The following is a 15510-nucleotide window of genomic DNA, read 5'->3' as shown; positions in this document are numbered from 1 at the left end:
ATAACAGTTGGCCTGTAGCGCCTTGTCACACACATTTCAAGAGTGAGGTGCTCTCCCTTGGCGTTTCAAAACCCACACAGACAATCAAAAAAGGACTTGTGTGCTACATACTTTGCTGAGCTCTTGCATTACGAGGGGGCTTCCAACCATAGACTCTATGACTGGCTGGCACTCCAGGACCCTCTTCCTCTCTTCAGCCACGTCTCTGTCCTCTGGCAGCAGTGCTCCATCCTCTATTAATGGAACCTAAACGGAAAGTATGACATAACATATCATCCACAGAGACAAAGATTGTCACAGTAAGGAGGACTTTAAGGGTGTATTCACACTGGGAAAGTCCGCTAGTTCACTTGCTTTGGTCCAGACCAAATTGAGTTTTGATTTTTTTTGTTTGGTGTGGTCCACTTTCACATTGCCCCTTTTGCAAGTGAACCAGCATTACGAAGCAAAACCACACGTGATCTGAGGTCATTCATTCATTGGACAGACATTCTGGGGTGGAGAGAAGCAGGAAGCACGAAGTTAAAACTGCAAAATATACCATTGATATAATATGGGGTTAAAAATAATAAAAAGGCCTACATCTAGCCTATGAATAAAGAGGAAAAACATCAAATTATTGTTGTTTCATATGGTTATAATATGTAGCCCTATGTCAATGCCACGTTATGTGGCTTGTAGCCTACGATATGAAACATCATTTTTACTGTATTTTTGGTGCTGGACGCGCGGCTCGCGAGAAGAATAGGCTCAAGCTGACACTCAGCTGATTAAGCTGTGTATCAGCTGGGTCGGCGCAGTTCAGCTCCAAACTGACACGGGGATAGTATTGACGGTCCCGTACATGGGGAGCAAAATAAAAACACACACTTCTTGCGCAGCGTGAACCTGTTGGCACTGTGCGGGAGACGCTCCCCTCTCCTGCATCTGATCGCTGAACACATTCAGCATTTTTACGCGTCCTCTCGATCAAATGTAATATATTGTTCTGGGCTCCCGGTCAAACCACAACTTTTCGTCCTAACAATGGCGACAACAACACTTTCCCATAATGTGAAGCTGACTGCAATTTATTAAAAAAGAAAAGAAAGAAAAGGCACAGTGCGTCCTGCATTTGGGTCGGATCGAGTTCGGACAAATTCACACCACAAACGAACTGCAGCAGAGTGCGTTTGAAAACGGACCGAGACTACCTCTTCAGCTGGGTCTCGGAGCGTTTGTTTGGTCCGCCCCCGAGTGCGATTGCTGTATTCACACCTGCCTGAAAGATGCGCACCGAAGGCAGAAGTGCATCTGAGTTCGTTTCAACCGAACTAAACACGGCATGTGTGAATACACCCTAAGTTGATCCTCTGGTACAGAAGGAAGATACACACAAATGATGTAATACTTTACTTTGTGCCAAGAGGGGGTAGAGGGTAAAATAATCTGGTCATGAACAAGATTAAGCAGGCTTATCTTAATTACATAACAGATGGAGTCTGTGGAGGAAATTGATATACAAGAAGCATAGAAATATCAATATATCCATGTATATATTTCTTGAATAATAGTTTTGTTTATAGAACATTTAGGGTGTATTCACACTGGGAAAGTCCGCTAGTTCACTTGCTTTTGTCCAGAATTTAGATTTTTTTCGTAAAAACGGCAGGTGGGAATACGCCCTTACAAAACACCTACCAACTGTCCAAAAACAAAACCCAAAGATATTTAGTTTAGCATCACAATCACTGAAGTTCTTAAGCATCAAATGTTTGCTTGACAAATGGGCATTAAAATATCATTTGAGTATCAAAATAGTTGCAACTACTCAGCAAGTCGTTTCAGCTCTAAATGCTTTCTGTTCCCAGAAGACTGTTTTCGCTGAAGTGTTTTCTGAATTCAGCAGGAGAGAAATGTCATTCTTAAATGTCAAACTGAAGTCTGCCTGCTGATGAATGCAGAGGTGGAAGACTGAAGAGCCTCAAGAGTGACACCCCCCTGCCTCTTCTGCCTGATCAAGAGCAGCTGGGTCTCTGCTTCCCTTGTGCAAGGAGTGATATATAAAATGTTATTATTCAAATATTCAATTCATGACTCTCCCCAGTGACTTAACAAATCACTTTGTATGTTTAATTACAGTATTCACTTTGTGGATCTAAACCCACATCTGTCCAGATTTCTTGTCTTTGGAGATGTTTGTTGTAGTCATCAGTTTATATATACTTAACCACAGAGACCTCCTACACACTGCAAGCTGCTAGGTAAACCTTTTTGATGAAACCCACACATTGTCTGGTTCAAGCGGCCCCACGGTTCAACCATACCTGTTTGCGTTTTCTAGTCAGCGAAGAGAGGAGTCGCTTCAGGTTGCGGACACACTGCAGCTCGATGACAAACAGCAGAGTGATGAAGAGCACGCCTTGCAATGACAAGGCCACCAGGTAGCGCCCCACACCGGGAGCCTCCATGGAGAAGTAGTTGGTCTGGTACGTGATGTCTAGAAAAAAAACCATCTTAAATTGAGTGTAAGTGGAGTAAATTAAGGGCATATACAGTATTTAGGAACTGGACAATACATCTGGTCATTCCATTTGTATTCATAAATAACTGAAGAAAATTTGATAAAAAAAAGACTCCATCATACTGGATACATGATTGATACTGGACTAGAAAAATACAATTTGCAGTTTAAAGTATCTGTTATTAACTAGACTTTGGTGCTAGATGGATCCCATTGGAGTTTCCATATTCTTATCATTACTTTATAATACAAGACATATTTGCTGAGCTGTCCTCTTTGCAAGACCATTATGTTTGCTAGTAAACTATGCATGGGGACACACAACACAGGTGAAAATATATCATTTTAAATCAATATGCAATCTCCACTTCTGCCTGACTGAGAGCCCTGGTGCATATTTACATCAGTTCATTCTGTGAAAGCTACGTGAAGGCAGCAGTACTCACTCAAGACCTTGCAGAACACCTCTGTCATTGGACTTGTGGTGCAAAACGAGATGAATTCGTAGTTCTGGTAGAACTGGCTGAAGGACATGCCCAGGCAATAGTTGGGGAAGATCAGGAACACCTTATCCAGTAAGTGTGACATGTCCTGCAGCTTCAACTCTGGAGAAGAATCAATAAGTAGAGATGGTGAGGAGACATCACATGTAGCCAAGAAGCTCACTCACTATCATTTTAAAATTCTTCAAACAGGCACGCAAGTCAAACAGTAGGAGTTGCTAGAACACAATCCCTCAATGGCTTCCCATCCACAAATAATGCCTCTTGTATTACACACTGTTACGACTTTACAAACCATTAAATATGACTAATTACATATTTGCCTGAGTTCAAAAGTGAAGGATCTTATTATATTGGACAACTACACATTTACATATTCGCAAAACATCAGACAGCACCAGTACATGCAGTGTTGCATTATGGGTTGTTTGAAGCCATTTTTGCTAGTGTAATTGTAGTGTCTCTTAATCAGCCCTTAAAGTGCGTAGTTACTCCAGTTAAACCAGCGTGAATCAAGTTTTTACGGTGAGATCCAAGAAGTACCAGATTTAAAAAAATCTCACAATGTGGAGTTCAGATGGATAGTCTGATAAAGATACATGGTAGATGGTGGCTTCATAGATGGGAGAATAGCTGCACCTGAAAACATATTTGGCCAAGCTATACACATGTGGGATTTAGGAAGGATTTCATATTTCCCTTACAATAAATAAAAAATAAATATCAAGCTCTGTCATTTTTAGATTGATGGACTAGCCTTGAAGTGTTGATCATCTTCAAGTATTTTCCCTAAGGCGGGGCTGTCTTCAAATGGGCCTGGTCTTATATTCTGGCAAATACGGTAAATATGAGCCACTATAAAAAGGGTCTAGCATTGCTCCTCTCACCTGGGATGGTCATGATAGTGACAGACAGGAAGGTGGCCGTGCCAGAGATGACATTGAAGATGGTGAGGCGTGTGTAAGCCGTAGCCGCGGTGGAGAAGCAGAAGCTGAGGAGGTACATGAGCGGCACCACAGCCCAGCCGTACAGCAGCAGCATCAACAACACATCCACCAGGTGGTTGTGTTCTACGAAGGCCTTCACTCCGAAAGCCTGGAACACCACCTGAGAGAAAAGACAAGAAAATAGTTAAGACATGAGGCTGTACTATGCAAGGAATAACTCCTGCAAACTGTGTTCCTTGCCTGGGGCGGCTGTGGCAAAGTGGGTAGGGCGGTCGACCATTCCCCCTCCACATCTCGAAGTGTCCCTGAGCAAGACACTGAACCCCTAAATTGCTCCCGATAGCTAGCCTGCTATCCGTGTATGAATGTGTGTGAATGGCAATGTTAGTATCTGGTCTCAATGGGATTTACCTATTATAAATAAAAAGGCTCAAAAGAACAAGTTGGACTGTCCTTTTTTGCACAGTCAGCCTCAGTGGCTCCATTCACTTACCAGCATGAGCATACAGGGCAGAAGGAAGTTGACCAGGTCCCAGAGCAGGGCCGAGAACCAGAAGTTGGACAGGTAGACGCCGCTGACCTCCTGCACATGCTTGGACTTGATGGAGGACTCGGTTACCAGCAGCAGGGCGAAGGTGCTGGACAAAGACGCCATGCCGTACATTAGGTTGATGGCGATCGCAAAGCCCGTCTTGCCCCTACACATGGAGGGGGAAGAAATGAAACCGTTAGGAGAGAACAAGAGAGAAGGAGGTGCAGAGGGGTCGATGACCGGAGGGAATCGCTGAAAGGAAAGGTTGAGGAAATAGCAAGAGAGAGAGAGAGAGATGTGAAGTAAGTGAGACAGACATAAAATACACAACTGTTCTCTTGTAGAATCACACTCCTTTTTTCACCTTCATCTCATGTTTAAGTCTTCACTGTTGTTCCTAATATAACCCAAAGGCTTACAAGATTCCTGAGTAATACTTCTAATCACATACTAATGCGGACCTCACTAAATCATATAACCTTCTTCTTCCCAGTATGAACACTTGGGGTCTCTTCTCGCCCCTTACATCTATCCACACATGTGTTAGGTTGTTGGTGTCAACCTTCCCTCCACACTCACTCTGTGAGCTGGCTGTGGGCCACCTCAGACACGTTGCGGGGCATGGGGTAATTGCCGGTCTGGATGGAAGCATTGGGCCCTGCTAGGAGTTTAAACAGAGCGTTGTCCACCATCATGAGGGCGGTGGCGGGCGTGTGGTAGCCCTCGTTGTTGAAGTAGGCTGTAGCTTCTGCCAGATGACTGCGGCCGCGCAGCGCAGCACCCACCACGCAGCGCTCATTGAAGCTGCCGCCTTCCTCCGCCGCCTGGGTCAGGATGTAATCAGTAAAGTCTGACAGGGAGATCAAAGGGGAACAATACGGTCAGTCAATATTCAATTAGAGGTGGGAGTCAGTGATTCTGGACTGGTATGTAAACAAAGGAGGCCCACCATTGCTAATAACCTTCCCATTAACAGAGCCTAGGCTGTGTATTAATACTGGATAGTGACAAGATATTCAGTGATTTAGACAAAAAGTGATTATGATAACAAGCATTCCCCAGAATGGCTGACTCCACCTTTAAGCAGCCAAGTGTTCTAGTCCTTTCACTACACTTACCTGTGATGTTCTTGAGCTGGCCTAGCTGCTCAGAGAGCTGTGAACTGTATGTATTAGCCAGGGCAGAGGCCAGGGGGCCGGAGCCAGGCTGCAGAGCCACAGGGACCCTGGTGGAACCGTAGCGGCTGAGGGCCAGCCTCAGCTCAGGAGCGTCCTGGTGGTTGGGAAAGGAGCGCGCCACAAACAAGGCCACAACAGTGAAGACTAACGGGACCAGGAACTGAGCCACCATCACCTTCCAGTTCCTCCAGCTGTACAGCGCCCTCTTCAGGAACATGGCGTAGAACTGCTGCAGGTGTAGTCTGACCTGTCGGGGGAGGGGAAGGCGAGCTCAAATGTGAGCAATAGTCAAGTCTACTTTATCGTCAATTCAGACACATGCAAGACATACAGTACATAAGAATCCAAATTTTGTTTATCTCCGACCCACGGTGCAATAGGAACAATAAAATAAGGTAAAGTAGAATAAGATAAAGATAAATAAACAATATTTACAGTAATTCAATTCTAAATAGCGCAAGGGTACGAAATACAACAATATATTTAAATATGAAAAGAAAGTAAAAAGTTAGTAAATTAAATTGCAATGTGCAATTTAATTCAAGCAGCATTTCCGACATTTATTGCAGTATGTCCGTCCTGGGACAGGGATCCCTTACTCTGTCAACTGTCCCTGAGGTTTCTCAATTTTTTAATCCCGGTAATTCTGTATGGAATGTAAAGCCCACTGAGGCAAATGTCTATTTGTGATATTGGGCTATACAAATAAAAGTGATTTGATTTTGATTTGATTTGAGTCTCTCACCCCGGTGTTGAGCTTGATGTTGGAGCAGTCCTCTGAGATGAGCGTGCCGCTGTCGGTGAAGTCGGTGACGTCGGTCATGCCGCTGATGCTGCTGGAGTCGTCCGTGGTCCAGTCATTGGAGCGCCTCTCGTGTTGGTACTGCAGGGCCGGCAGCTGGATGGCCTGGATGTCCAAACTAGAATCCACCAGTTTCCCCACTCTGAACACACACACACACACACACACACACACACACACACACACACACACACACACACACACACACACACACACACACACACACACACACACACACACACACACACACACACACACACACACACACACACACACACACACACACACACACACACACACACACACACACACACCAAGTGCGTCAGCTTCTCATCCACACCCTGCTGGCAGTCCCTTTCGACATTCCTGACTACTGTGAAATGGGTTAGCGGGAGTTTATTGTTGTGTGTGCGTGTGTAAAAGGCACGCTATTTCGTGTTGGTTTATAGTTGTTAGAAAGATCAACCTTGTTTGTGTTGGCCTAAAATATGAAGCTTTCAGTTGTTGCAAAAAAAACTTTTAAAAAATCCACCAACATTGATAACTGCTTCCTTCAAAAAAATGTCAAAATAACTCTTAATAACCTTTATAAAATGTCATGTTTTTGTAACATTACTTGATGGAAAAATGTCTTCTGTATTAATATATTGAGAAGAAAAAAATATCAACAGTAGTTCTTTTGTGTGAAAAAAAAATGTTTTTCTTTCCTTTTCCTTTCAGCACTGCAGTAAGATAAAGAAAGGCACGGATGCTTTTTCAAATCTATTTCTGCACTTACCATTAAAGATTCCAACAGAATCGAGGTTCCTACATGGGGGTGGATAGGGTGGAATCCAACTATATAAGAGACCCTCATCTCAGCAGATATAGTGTGCCTTTGTGACGCTAGATACATTGCATCAATCGGTCCTCTCTAATTAAAATATTAACAAACTAAGACAATAAGATTTGGGGGGAAATGGGAATCTTGTCTTAAAGCTATCATAGAATATGTGTGTGCATTTGACATCAATGAGAGTAAACCTCACAAATTGTGAACATATTCTAGTTCAAACTGTTTCCAGAGATTTAAAAACATCTTAAGACCAAGTCCATTATGCAGTTTTTAATTTTGTATTAATAACTTCAATGAAATCAAAAATGTAATTAAAATTATTTAATTGGTGCAGTCTTAACATCTAAACTGACGAGTCGTTTTACTTGGCTGCAGGATATTGAATGCCAGAAGGGATATCTATGACCAAATGTTCAAACAGCAGATTTTTCTTGGTGCCATGTTTGATGTTTGATGTTGTGGTGTTTATGTCCAGTACACACACACACACGCTGATGGACTAACAGTAGGACTTGTAAATAACGAGGCCTGTGCCAGCAAACATTCAAGGCAGTGCCAATTACAATGTCATATATGTGTTAGCACTCTAGCAGTGGAAACACACTCTCATGCTCGTTGCCACAGAGACACATATCCAGTCCACAGGGAAGCAGAAATAATGGCTCGGTAAACAGCAGGTGGCTGGGACTGAGATGTGTGAGGGAAAGGAGAGAAGGCGAACATACTGGCCATAGAACTGGTCATGTAAAGAAAACAGATTGGACTGGAATATGTCGTTACATACAAATTGACATAGTGCACCTTTAAGCTGCAAGGCTACATTTTTATAGCATTTTTATTTTATTTTTTTTTAAATTGCAGTAGTATATAGAATCGACTTTCCTTAAAATATCCCCTCTGACATCTCATTTGTTACAGTGATTTCCCTCAGTGTATTGGTTCAAAGAACTGCTTGAATGAAACCGTGCCCCCACAGTTAACCATGAGTCATATCCTGCTGATTTAGAAAAATGGGAAAGACTGTCACATTTGTCCTACCGGAGAAACACCTCTTCCATGGTGGTGACTGAGGCTCCGTAGCTGGCGATGCCCAGCTCCTCTCTGTTCATCTCCAGCTCGGCAAACAGCAGCTCAAACCTGAACCAAAAAAAAAACAGAGTGCAAATGGATTACATACTACCTCACAGTGGGACACAATGCAATCACTCAATATTACACTATGAGCTCTAGGTGGGTGTAAAGTGGACACATGTCACACTGGAGTCATATCAGGGACAAAGACTGCAAATTAGCTGAAGCTAGACGTCTTATATGCATCACATTTTCCCATTTTTTTGTGGCAATGTTGTATGTATTGTCCCTGTCAAATAAACATAAAAAATATATATATATATATATATTTTTATATATATATATATATTTTTTTTTATATATATATATATATATATATATATATATATATATATATATATATATATATATATATATATATAGTACCTTTAGTTCGGCCTTAAGTCTAAACATAGGACAGTAGTAAGTCAATTGTGGTGGCAAAATCCAATTTGTGGGCAGAAAAAAAGGTGATTTCAGTATTGAAAACAAGAGAGATGGCTATGAAATGGAGAAATAACCTGGAGGGGAGAAAAATTCATGGTAAAGTGAGAGATGGACAACTTTTGTATATTTGCCAGTCTGCATCAAGTGTTTCTGTGTTTTCTTGAATGGAAAGAAGGTGGAGTCTGATGCACAGGGCCAAAGAGAGAAAGAGCCATACAGTTACTATCCGTTTCTAATATAATCATGTTCTCAGTGTTACTGTACGTTCGGCAACGGAATATTTTTCTGAAATTCATTGATCCATATTGGGACATTTTGTCCCCTTTTACACAGCTTGCCATGTACTCACTCTATTCAACAGGTGTCCATTCTGGTCAATGCCCCCCCCCCCTCCGCCCCCCGCCTTATGTCTCTAAAGGTCACACTGTGCTATTGTGAGTATTTCTACGAAAAAAAGAAAAAAAAGACCTGAGTGACTCACTTGCTGGTGCTTTCTTTGGGTAGAATATAAGAGAGCTCAGCGCCGGCACTGCTCTCCAGCGTGGCATTAGGAACATACATGTGGACGAGGCGGGTGATCTCGGACACGTTACAAAGAGCATCCTTTACTATCACCATGTGGTAGCCAGCACCTGGGGAGCACAGGAAAAAGAACAGGCTTTTTGAACTTCATCCTAACAATCATGTATGCTCGCACCATTAGTGGATTTTCAAATTCAGTTTCATACAGATTCATAGTCAAAGTCAAAATTATTTCTATAGCACATTTAAAAACAACATCAGTTGACCAAAGTGCTGTACATGATACAATACAAAATAACATATAAGATACATGAAAAAAAGTTAGGAGTGTCAAAGTCTCAACTTGTGTTAAAGGCTAATGCAACAAAAGTGAGTCTTCAGCAACGTATTAAACTGTTCAACTTTACAGGGATCCAGGTTCTATTCATTCACACACAGTCATGGTGGTAAACTACGGTAGCACTTTCTGAGCCTGCTGCTAGCCACATCCACTGGGCCACACCCTTACCATATTTGTTCTTGAGGAAGAGTGGTGACCCGCAGCACTGCAGCTCTCCTCCTGCCATGATGGCGATGCGGTCTCCCAGCAGGTCGGCCTCGTCCATGAAGTGTGTGGTGAGCAGGATGGTGCGACCGCGCTTCTCCCCCTGCAGAAGGTCCCACGTGGCCCGGCGAGCAGAAGGGTCCATTCCTGATGTGGGCTCATCTAACATCACCACCTGGAGAAGAGTTAGGAAGACATGAGGCCTGGTTAAAAAGGTGCTACGAGGAAATATTTCTGAAACAGTCTAATTTTTTCCCCCGATGATCATAAATGACATGTAAAAGCAAACGAGAACATCGTTGCTAAGAATGCAATTTTTATAAAGTTTTTCTTAATGCCTCTGTCATGGGGTACGCTCACCCAGAAACTACAGTTGTAGTAGTAAAAACACTACCGCTTTTGCAAGACTTAAGAAAAGCTGAAAGTTCCTCAGAGCACCTTTAATGTGGAGGAGGGACAGGACATAAAGGAATGAGGGTTGAATAATGCTCATGAGATTTCTTAAACCTTGGAGTCTCCGATGAGGGCGATGCCAATAGACAGCTTTCTCTTCATGCCACCAGAGAGGGTCTTGGAGCGGGCGTGACGCTTGTCTTCAAGGTTCAGGATGTGGATGATCCGGTCCACCTCATCTGGGATCTTCTCTTTGGAGTAGCCTTTCAGCTGAATACCAAGCAGACAAAACACACACCAAAATAAGCCATACTCTCATCCAACGACAGGAATAGGAATACTCTCAGTTAAACTAACATAGACAAATATGAGCTACTACCTAAGCTCCATTTACTGGTACAGGAGAGTTCTGCAACTATCAATATGTATGGAAATATTAATTTATCAGTCTCTTTTATAGGTAAACCTGTAAAATCTAGTGCTGCGACAGCTCAGAGAGGTATATTAATCTAACTATGTGTGTTACTGAGACTTCAGTTTCCAGTGGTGTTGAATTGGACTGCATTATAATTTAAGTTGTTCCATATAGTTTTGTACCCCCACTTCACATCAATAAGGGTAGGCCCAATAACAAGAGACATCTCTTTGTACAATGCAATACAGTTCAACAGGACCACAAACAACATCCGCTGGTCTTGATCACACAGATGAAGCAGTTGAACAAAAACTGAATATAATAACCCTCGTGAAGGCAGAATAGTTGACTGTTGCATTAGACTGCTTTGCTCTTAGCTAGGTGTACAATACCGACGCTAACTACGACCTTGATAATAAACATATATGTATTTATTTATTTATCTATTTATTTATTACATCTCTTAACACATTTCTGTTCATTCTAACAAAAACTGATTTGAAAACTTTGTAAATGTAGAATATATAGCAGAGCTGTTTTACTGGACTGTAAAGGTGTAGCTAATAAAGTAGTCAGAGTTTAAATTTACTTTAGCTCACACACACACACACAATCACACTCATGTGCACACACACTCCTAAAAATGACACTTTCATTCTACACAGAGGCAGCGCACTCACATAAACAGGAACGGGCAAATATAAGAACTTTTATGAAAGTGCATGTATGCGCGTGTCCGTTTATGTGCGTGTGGGGTAATCAAGTGACATGCAGCTGCACACTCAAACTAGCCTTGATTGGAATCTGTCTACCCACCCAGACCCACGCAACTACACACACACAGTGCATGCAGCAGCTGTAGGATGGTTGAGGCTGAGTGAAGTCCTTTACAACTGTGGTTCCCAACTCTATGTACCCACACACCCCTATCAGATGAGGTCAAGTAGCCCATCGCCTTTCAACCATTTAGCTTAGACATTTAATACACTTTCAACTATAATTTTTTTTAAAACATCTCTATAAACAATAAACTAGCAAAATAATAATAATCTTATGAGTGAATCTTGTTTATCTGTGTATTAGTGCATGACTGTGTGCGTACCTGTGCGTAGAAGAGCAGGTGCTCTCTGACAGTGAGGTTATCAAACAGGACGTCGTGCTGGGGACAGAGGCCTAGACTGCGGCGGATCAGAGCCATGTCCTGGCAGATGTCGTAGCCGCTGATGTAGGCCCTGCCACTGGTCGGGGGATACAGCCCTGCGGACACAAAGGTTAACCCGTTGAGTTGAGATCATATACTGTAGGTGTGTGCTGTGATTTGTGTATATCAGTTGCTTGTGTGCAAGTGTGTTTTGAGCTTTGTATTCTCTTCCTCAATGTCTTTTTACCTAGCACCTATTAATCTGGGTTGTTGTGTGTATATATGTGTATTTATCTTTTTGTATATGTGTTTTTGATTATTATGTATTTATTTGATTGTACTTGCTTGTATATATTTTGTTAAGGACTTTGTAAACTATTGTTTTTAAAAGGTGGTGTATAAATAAAGATATTATTATTATTATTATATTATTATTAAGCTGGGCTACCTGTCAGCATGGACAGCGTGGTGGTCTTCCCAGCACCGTTGTGTCCCAGCAGCACCGCGATCTGTCCCTCGAACATGTTCAGCGTCAGGTCCCGCACAGCCTTCCGCGTCTTATTCCCCACTTTGAATTCCTGTGGAGCGGATAAACCCCCAATACATTGTTTAGGCTACAGGGGCAGAGTAACCTTATTTGCTTGTCGATTCACATTCACCCTTTCACAGAGTCTGTTTTCCCTGCTCTCACCTTAGCCAGGTGTTTAATCTTGATCCCGGAGGCGATTCCAGCGGGCTCCTCCTCTATAAACTCCCCTTTTAAAGCCTTCTCTGCATCCTCCTCTTCCTCTTTCTCGTTGACCAGAGCCATGCGAGGACTGCTGCACCAGTAGGACGGCTGCAGGTCAAAGGGTAGGGAGAGAAGGTGCACTGTGTTTATAAAAAAGCTTTGTAAAGAAAAAAGTACAGCAGTGCAATTCTAACATTCATTTTCAACACATTTCCACCAAGATGAAATAAAACATTACTTCATGGATTGCATATGTTCACTGCATCTTTTTTCAATGGAGCAAGATAATTAGAAGATGCAACAAGGGAAGCAGAGGTACACCATCATTCATAAAAACACAAGAGAGAGAGAGAGAGAGAGAGAGAGAGAGAGAGAGAGAGAGAGAGAGAGAGAGAGAGAGAGAGAGAGAGAGATGGGCCAACATTAACATTGTTTGTGTACACTCCACATTAGAGTGAATTGTTTCCTGACCAAATCTTTCTCTGATGACTTCCTGTTGTAGAAAAAGCTACACACACACACACACACACACACACACACACACACACACACACACACACACACACACACACACACACACACACACACACACACACACACACACACACACACACACACACACACACACACACACACACACACACACACACACACACACACACACACACACACACACACACACACACACACACACACACACAAAGTGCGTCAGCTTCTCATCCACACCCTGCTGGCAGTCCCTTTCGACATTCCTGACTACTGTGAAATGGGTTAGCGGGAGTTTATTGTTGTGTGTGCGTGTGTAAAAGGCACGCTATTTCGTGATGGTTTATACAAGTTGTTAGAAAGATCAACCTTGTTTGTGTTAGCTGGGCAGACTCAGACGTGTCCTGTCATTCTGACTAGCTGTATACAAAGACTTCCTCTGGCCAACACCTCAGACACACTTACTGTCTCAATACCACTTTTGCCACATCCGAGACACTTTCAATGAGTACGGTAACTTATTCAAGTCAGTGGCCATTTTTATCTTACAGGAAACCCTGACCTTCAACTATAATAGTGCTGAACACCACCCGCTTGCAACATTTGTTTAAAACACACAAATAAATAAACTGTGTCTGACCCATGTTCAATTCCTGGTTGTAATAGTTTAGGGTTGTTCAAGCCTTTCAACAAACACAATAAGCAGTGTTCACAGGTGGGAAAGGCAGGTTAGGGGCCATGTCCTTATTGCTGCACTAGTAATATTAGTATTAAGTATCATAAGTGTTTGATTCTGCTACATACCGTGTATGAACTTTTACCAGTGGTTTCTCCATCAGACAATAAATAGCTCCACGAATATTTGTACAAAATGCTATTTTCAGATTTAAAACAATTAAATTAATGGAAAATTCAGCATTTGATTGCTTTTTTTTTTATAAATATAAAAGCTAGGAAGAACTGTTTAGAAATCCAGAGGCAAATAGCTTTTCATTTAGGTTCCATAGCAAACTCTGACAATGACATATTGAGAGAATGTCATTATATTTCCCGTTTTTTCAAGTTGAACAGGTATATTAAATCAATGAATTATTCAATAAATATTATTTATAGGGCTGTCAAATTAACGCGTTAATTTCGATTAATTAATCACAGAAAAATGTACGCAATTAAAAAAATTAACGCAGATTAATCGCACTTCTATATTGCCCTTTGACCCGGTGCAAAAGAGGTGAGGCGATAGCGGAGCTGCACTGTAGCTTGCGCACATGGCCCGCACGGGATTAAAGAGTAAAGAAAGAAGCAGGGGAAAGGGGCAAGGGCTCTATGGATGTGTTATGGGCTGCTCCGGGCAAATAAGCATGAAGGTATAGGATGGTATAGGTCTTATGTTATTCTCCGCAGTGTCTGTGCATTGATTTAGTGGGTGCCTAATTAACAATGTAGGTTCAAAACAGTATCTCTCAATCTTCCTCCGTGTCTCAATTTTGTTTGCTAGCTGCGATCGTCTCCAGCAACCAGACACCCGCCCCCTCTCACTCTTCCTAGCATATGCCTGTCTTTTTTCCTCCTTTGTGTGTCTGTGTGTGTGTGTGTGTGTGTGTGTGTGTGTGTGTGTGTGTGTGTGTGTGTGTGTGTGTGTGTGTGTGTGTGTTGAATGAGTCGACATAGGCTATGCGCACCTGTGTGGCAGTGCAGCGCTGTCTGTTGTGGGAGCTAGACAGTCGTCATTTAGCCTGCTTGTTTTTTTGTGTTTTTTTTTCCGGCGCTAGTAGTTCCTAAATTTATTTCATGTAAAAACCTGGCTGAGGGGAGGAGACAGAAGTTACGAGAGACGGAGAGAGAGAGAGAGAGAGAGAGAGAGAGAGAGAGAGAGAGAGAGAAACGAGCGGTAGCCTATACAGTTGTTTATAAACAGGCATACAAGTGTCATATAAGTATGTGATTAATTTAGATTAATTAATCACAGAGCCTGTAATTAATTAGATACATTGTTTTAATCGCTTGACAGCCCTAATTATTTATAATGTCACAATTGTCGCTAAAAAAAAGTGTTAAACTTTGAATCTATTTGTATTACAATTGTATTGCTTTTAATTGCATTACCTGTTCATGCTTTCATCCCACTAATGTATCTTTATTCAGTGGAAATGGGTGTGAGTGCAAGTGTGAGCTGCTCATCTCTAAAAGCATACCAGAGCGAAGAAGTAAGATGGTCGAGGTACTCCATACTCCCCAGGAAACACTGCCTCCATGTACCAGGCCACCAAGCCGTAAAGCACAGAGTCAAACAGCAGCAAACCCAACACCTGGGCCAGGGAGAAGTCATCATCCACTGTCACAGAGTCAAACAGGTTGGACCACTGGATTCCTGTGCCTACAGGGTGGAGAGGGACCAGATTAACATTTAAAAAGTACAGTT

At 42.3% G+C, this 15510-nt stretch overlaps 1 protein-coding gene across 1 annotated transcript in view; it reads right to left on the bottom strand.

Moving 5' to 3' along the window:
- Window positions 1-15510, bottom strand: part of abca3b (ATP-binding cassette, sub-family A (ABC1), member 3b) — a 57627-nt gene that overhangs the window by 26977 nt on the left and 15140 nt on the right. Inside the window, exons 10-25 of the mRNA XM_080043908.1 lie at window positions 15284-15465; window positions 12564-12710; window positions 12321-12450; window positions 11834-11988; window positions 10431-10586; window positions 9888-10098; window positions 9339-9489; window positions 8339-8437; window positions 6409-6607; window positions 5604-5910; window positions 5065-5335; window positions 4447-4651; window positions 3894-4113; window positions 2950-3108; window positions 2307-2479; window positions 112-246 (exon numbers count right to left, since the gene is read on the bottom strand). Of these exons, the coding sequence (XP_079900034.1) occupies window positions 112-246; window positions 2307-2479; window positions 2950-3108; window positions 3894-4113; window positions 4447-4651; window positions 5065-5335; window positions 5604-5910; window positions 6409-6607; window positions 8339-8437; window positions 9339-9489; window positions 9888-10098; window positions 10431-10586; window positions 11834-11988; window positions 12321-12450; window positions 12564-12710; window positions 15284-15465 (2900 nt within the window). The remainder of the gene's footprint in view (window positions 1-111; window positions 247-2306; window positions 2480-2949; window positions 3109-3893; window positions 4114-4446; window positions 4652-5064; window positions 5336-5603; window positions 5911-6408; window positions 6608-8338; window positions 8438-9338; window positions 9490-9887; window positions 10099-10430; window positions 10587-11833; window positions 11989-12320; window positions 12451-12563; window positions 12711-15283; window positions 15466-15510) is intronic.

Source organism: Ammodytes marinus (genome assembly GCF_949987685.1).
Source record: "Ammodytes marinus genome assembly, chromosome: 16".
NCBI classification, from domain to species: Eukaryota; Metazoa; Chordata; class Actinopteri; order Uranoscopiformes; family Ammodytidae; genus Ammodytes; species Ammodytes marinus.
The sequence above is the reverse complement of the archived record's forward strand: the minus strand, read 5'-3'. Positions and strand labels throughout refer to the sequence as shown.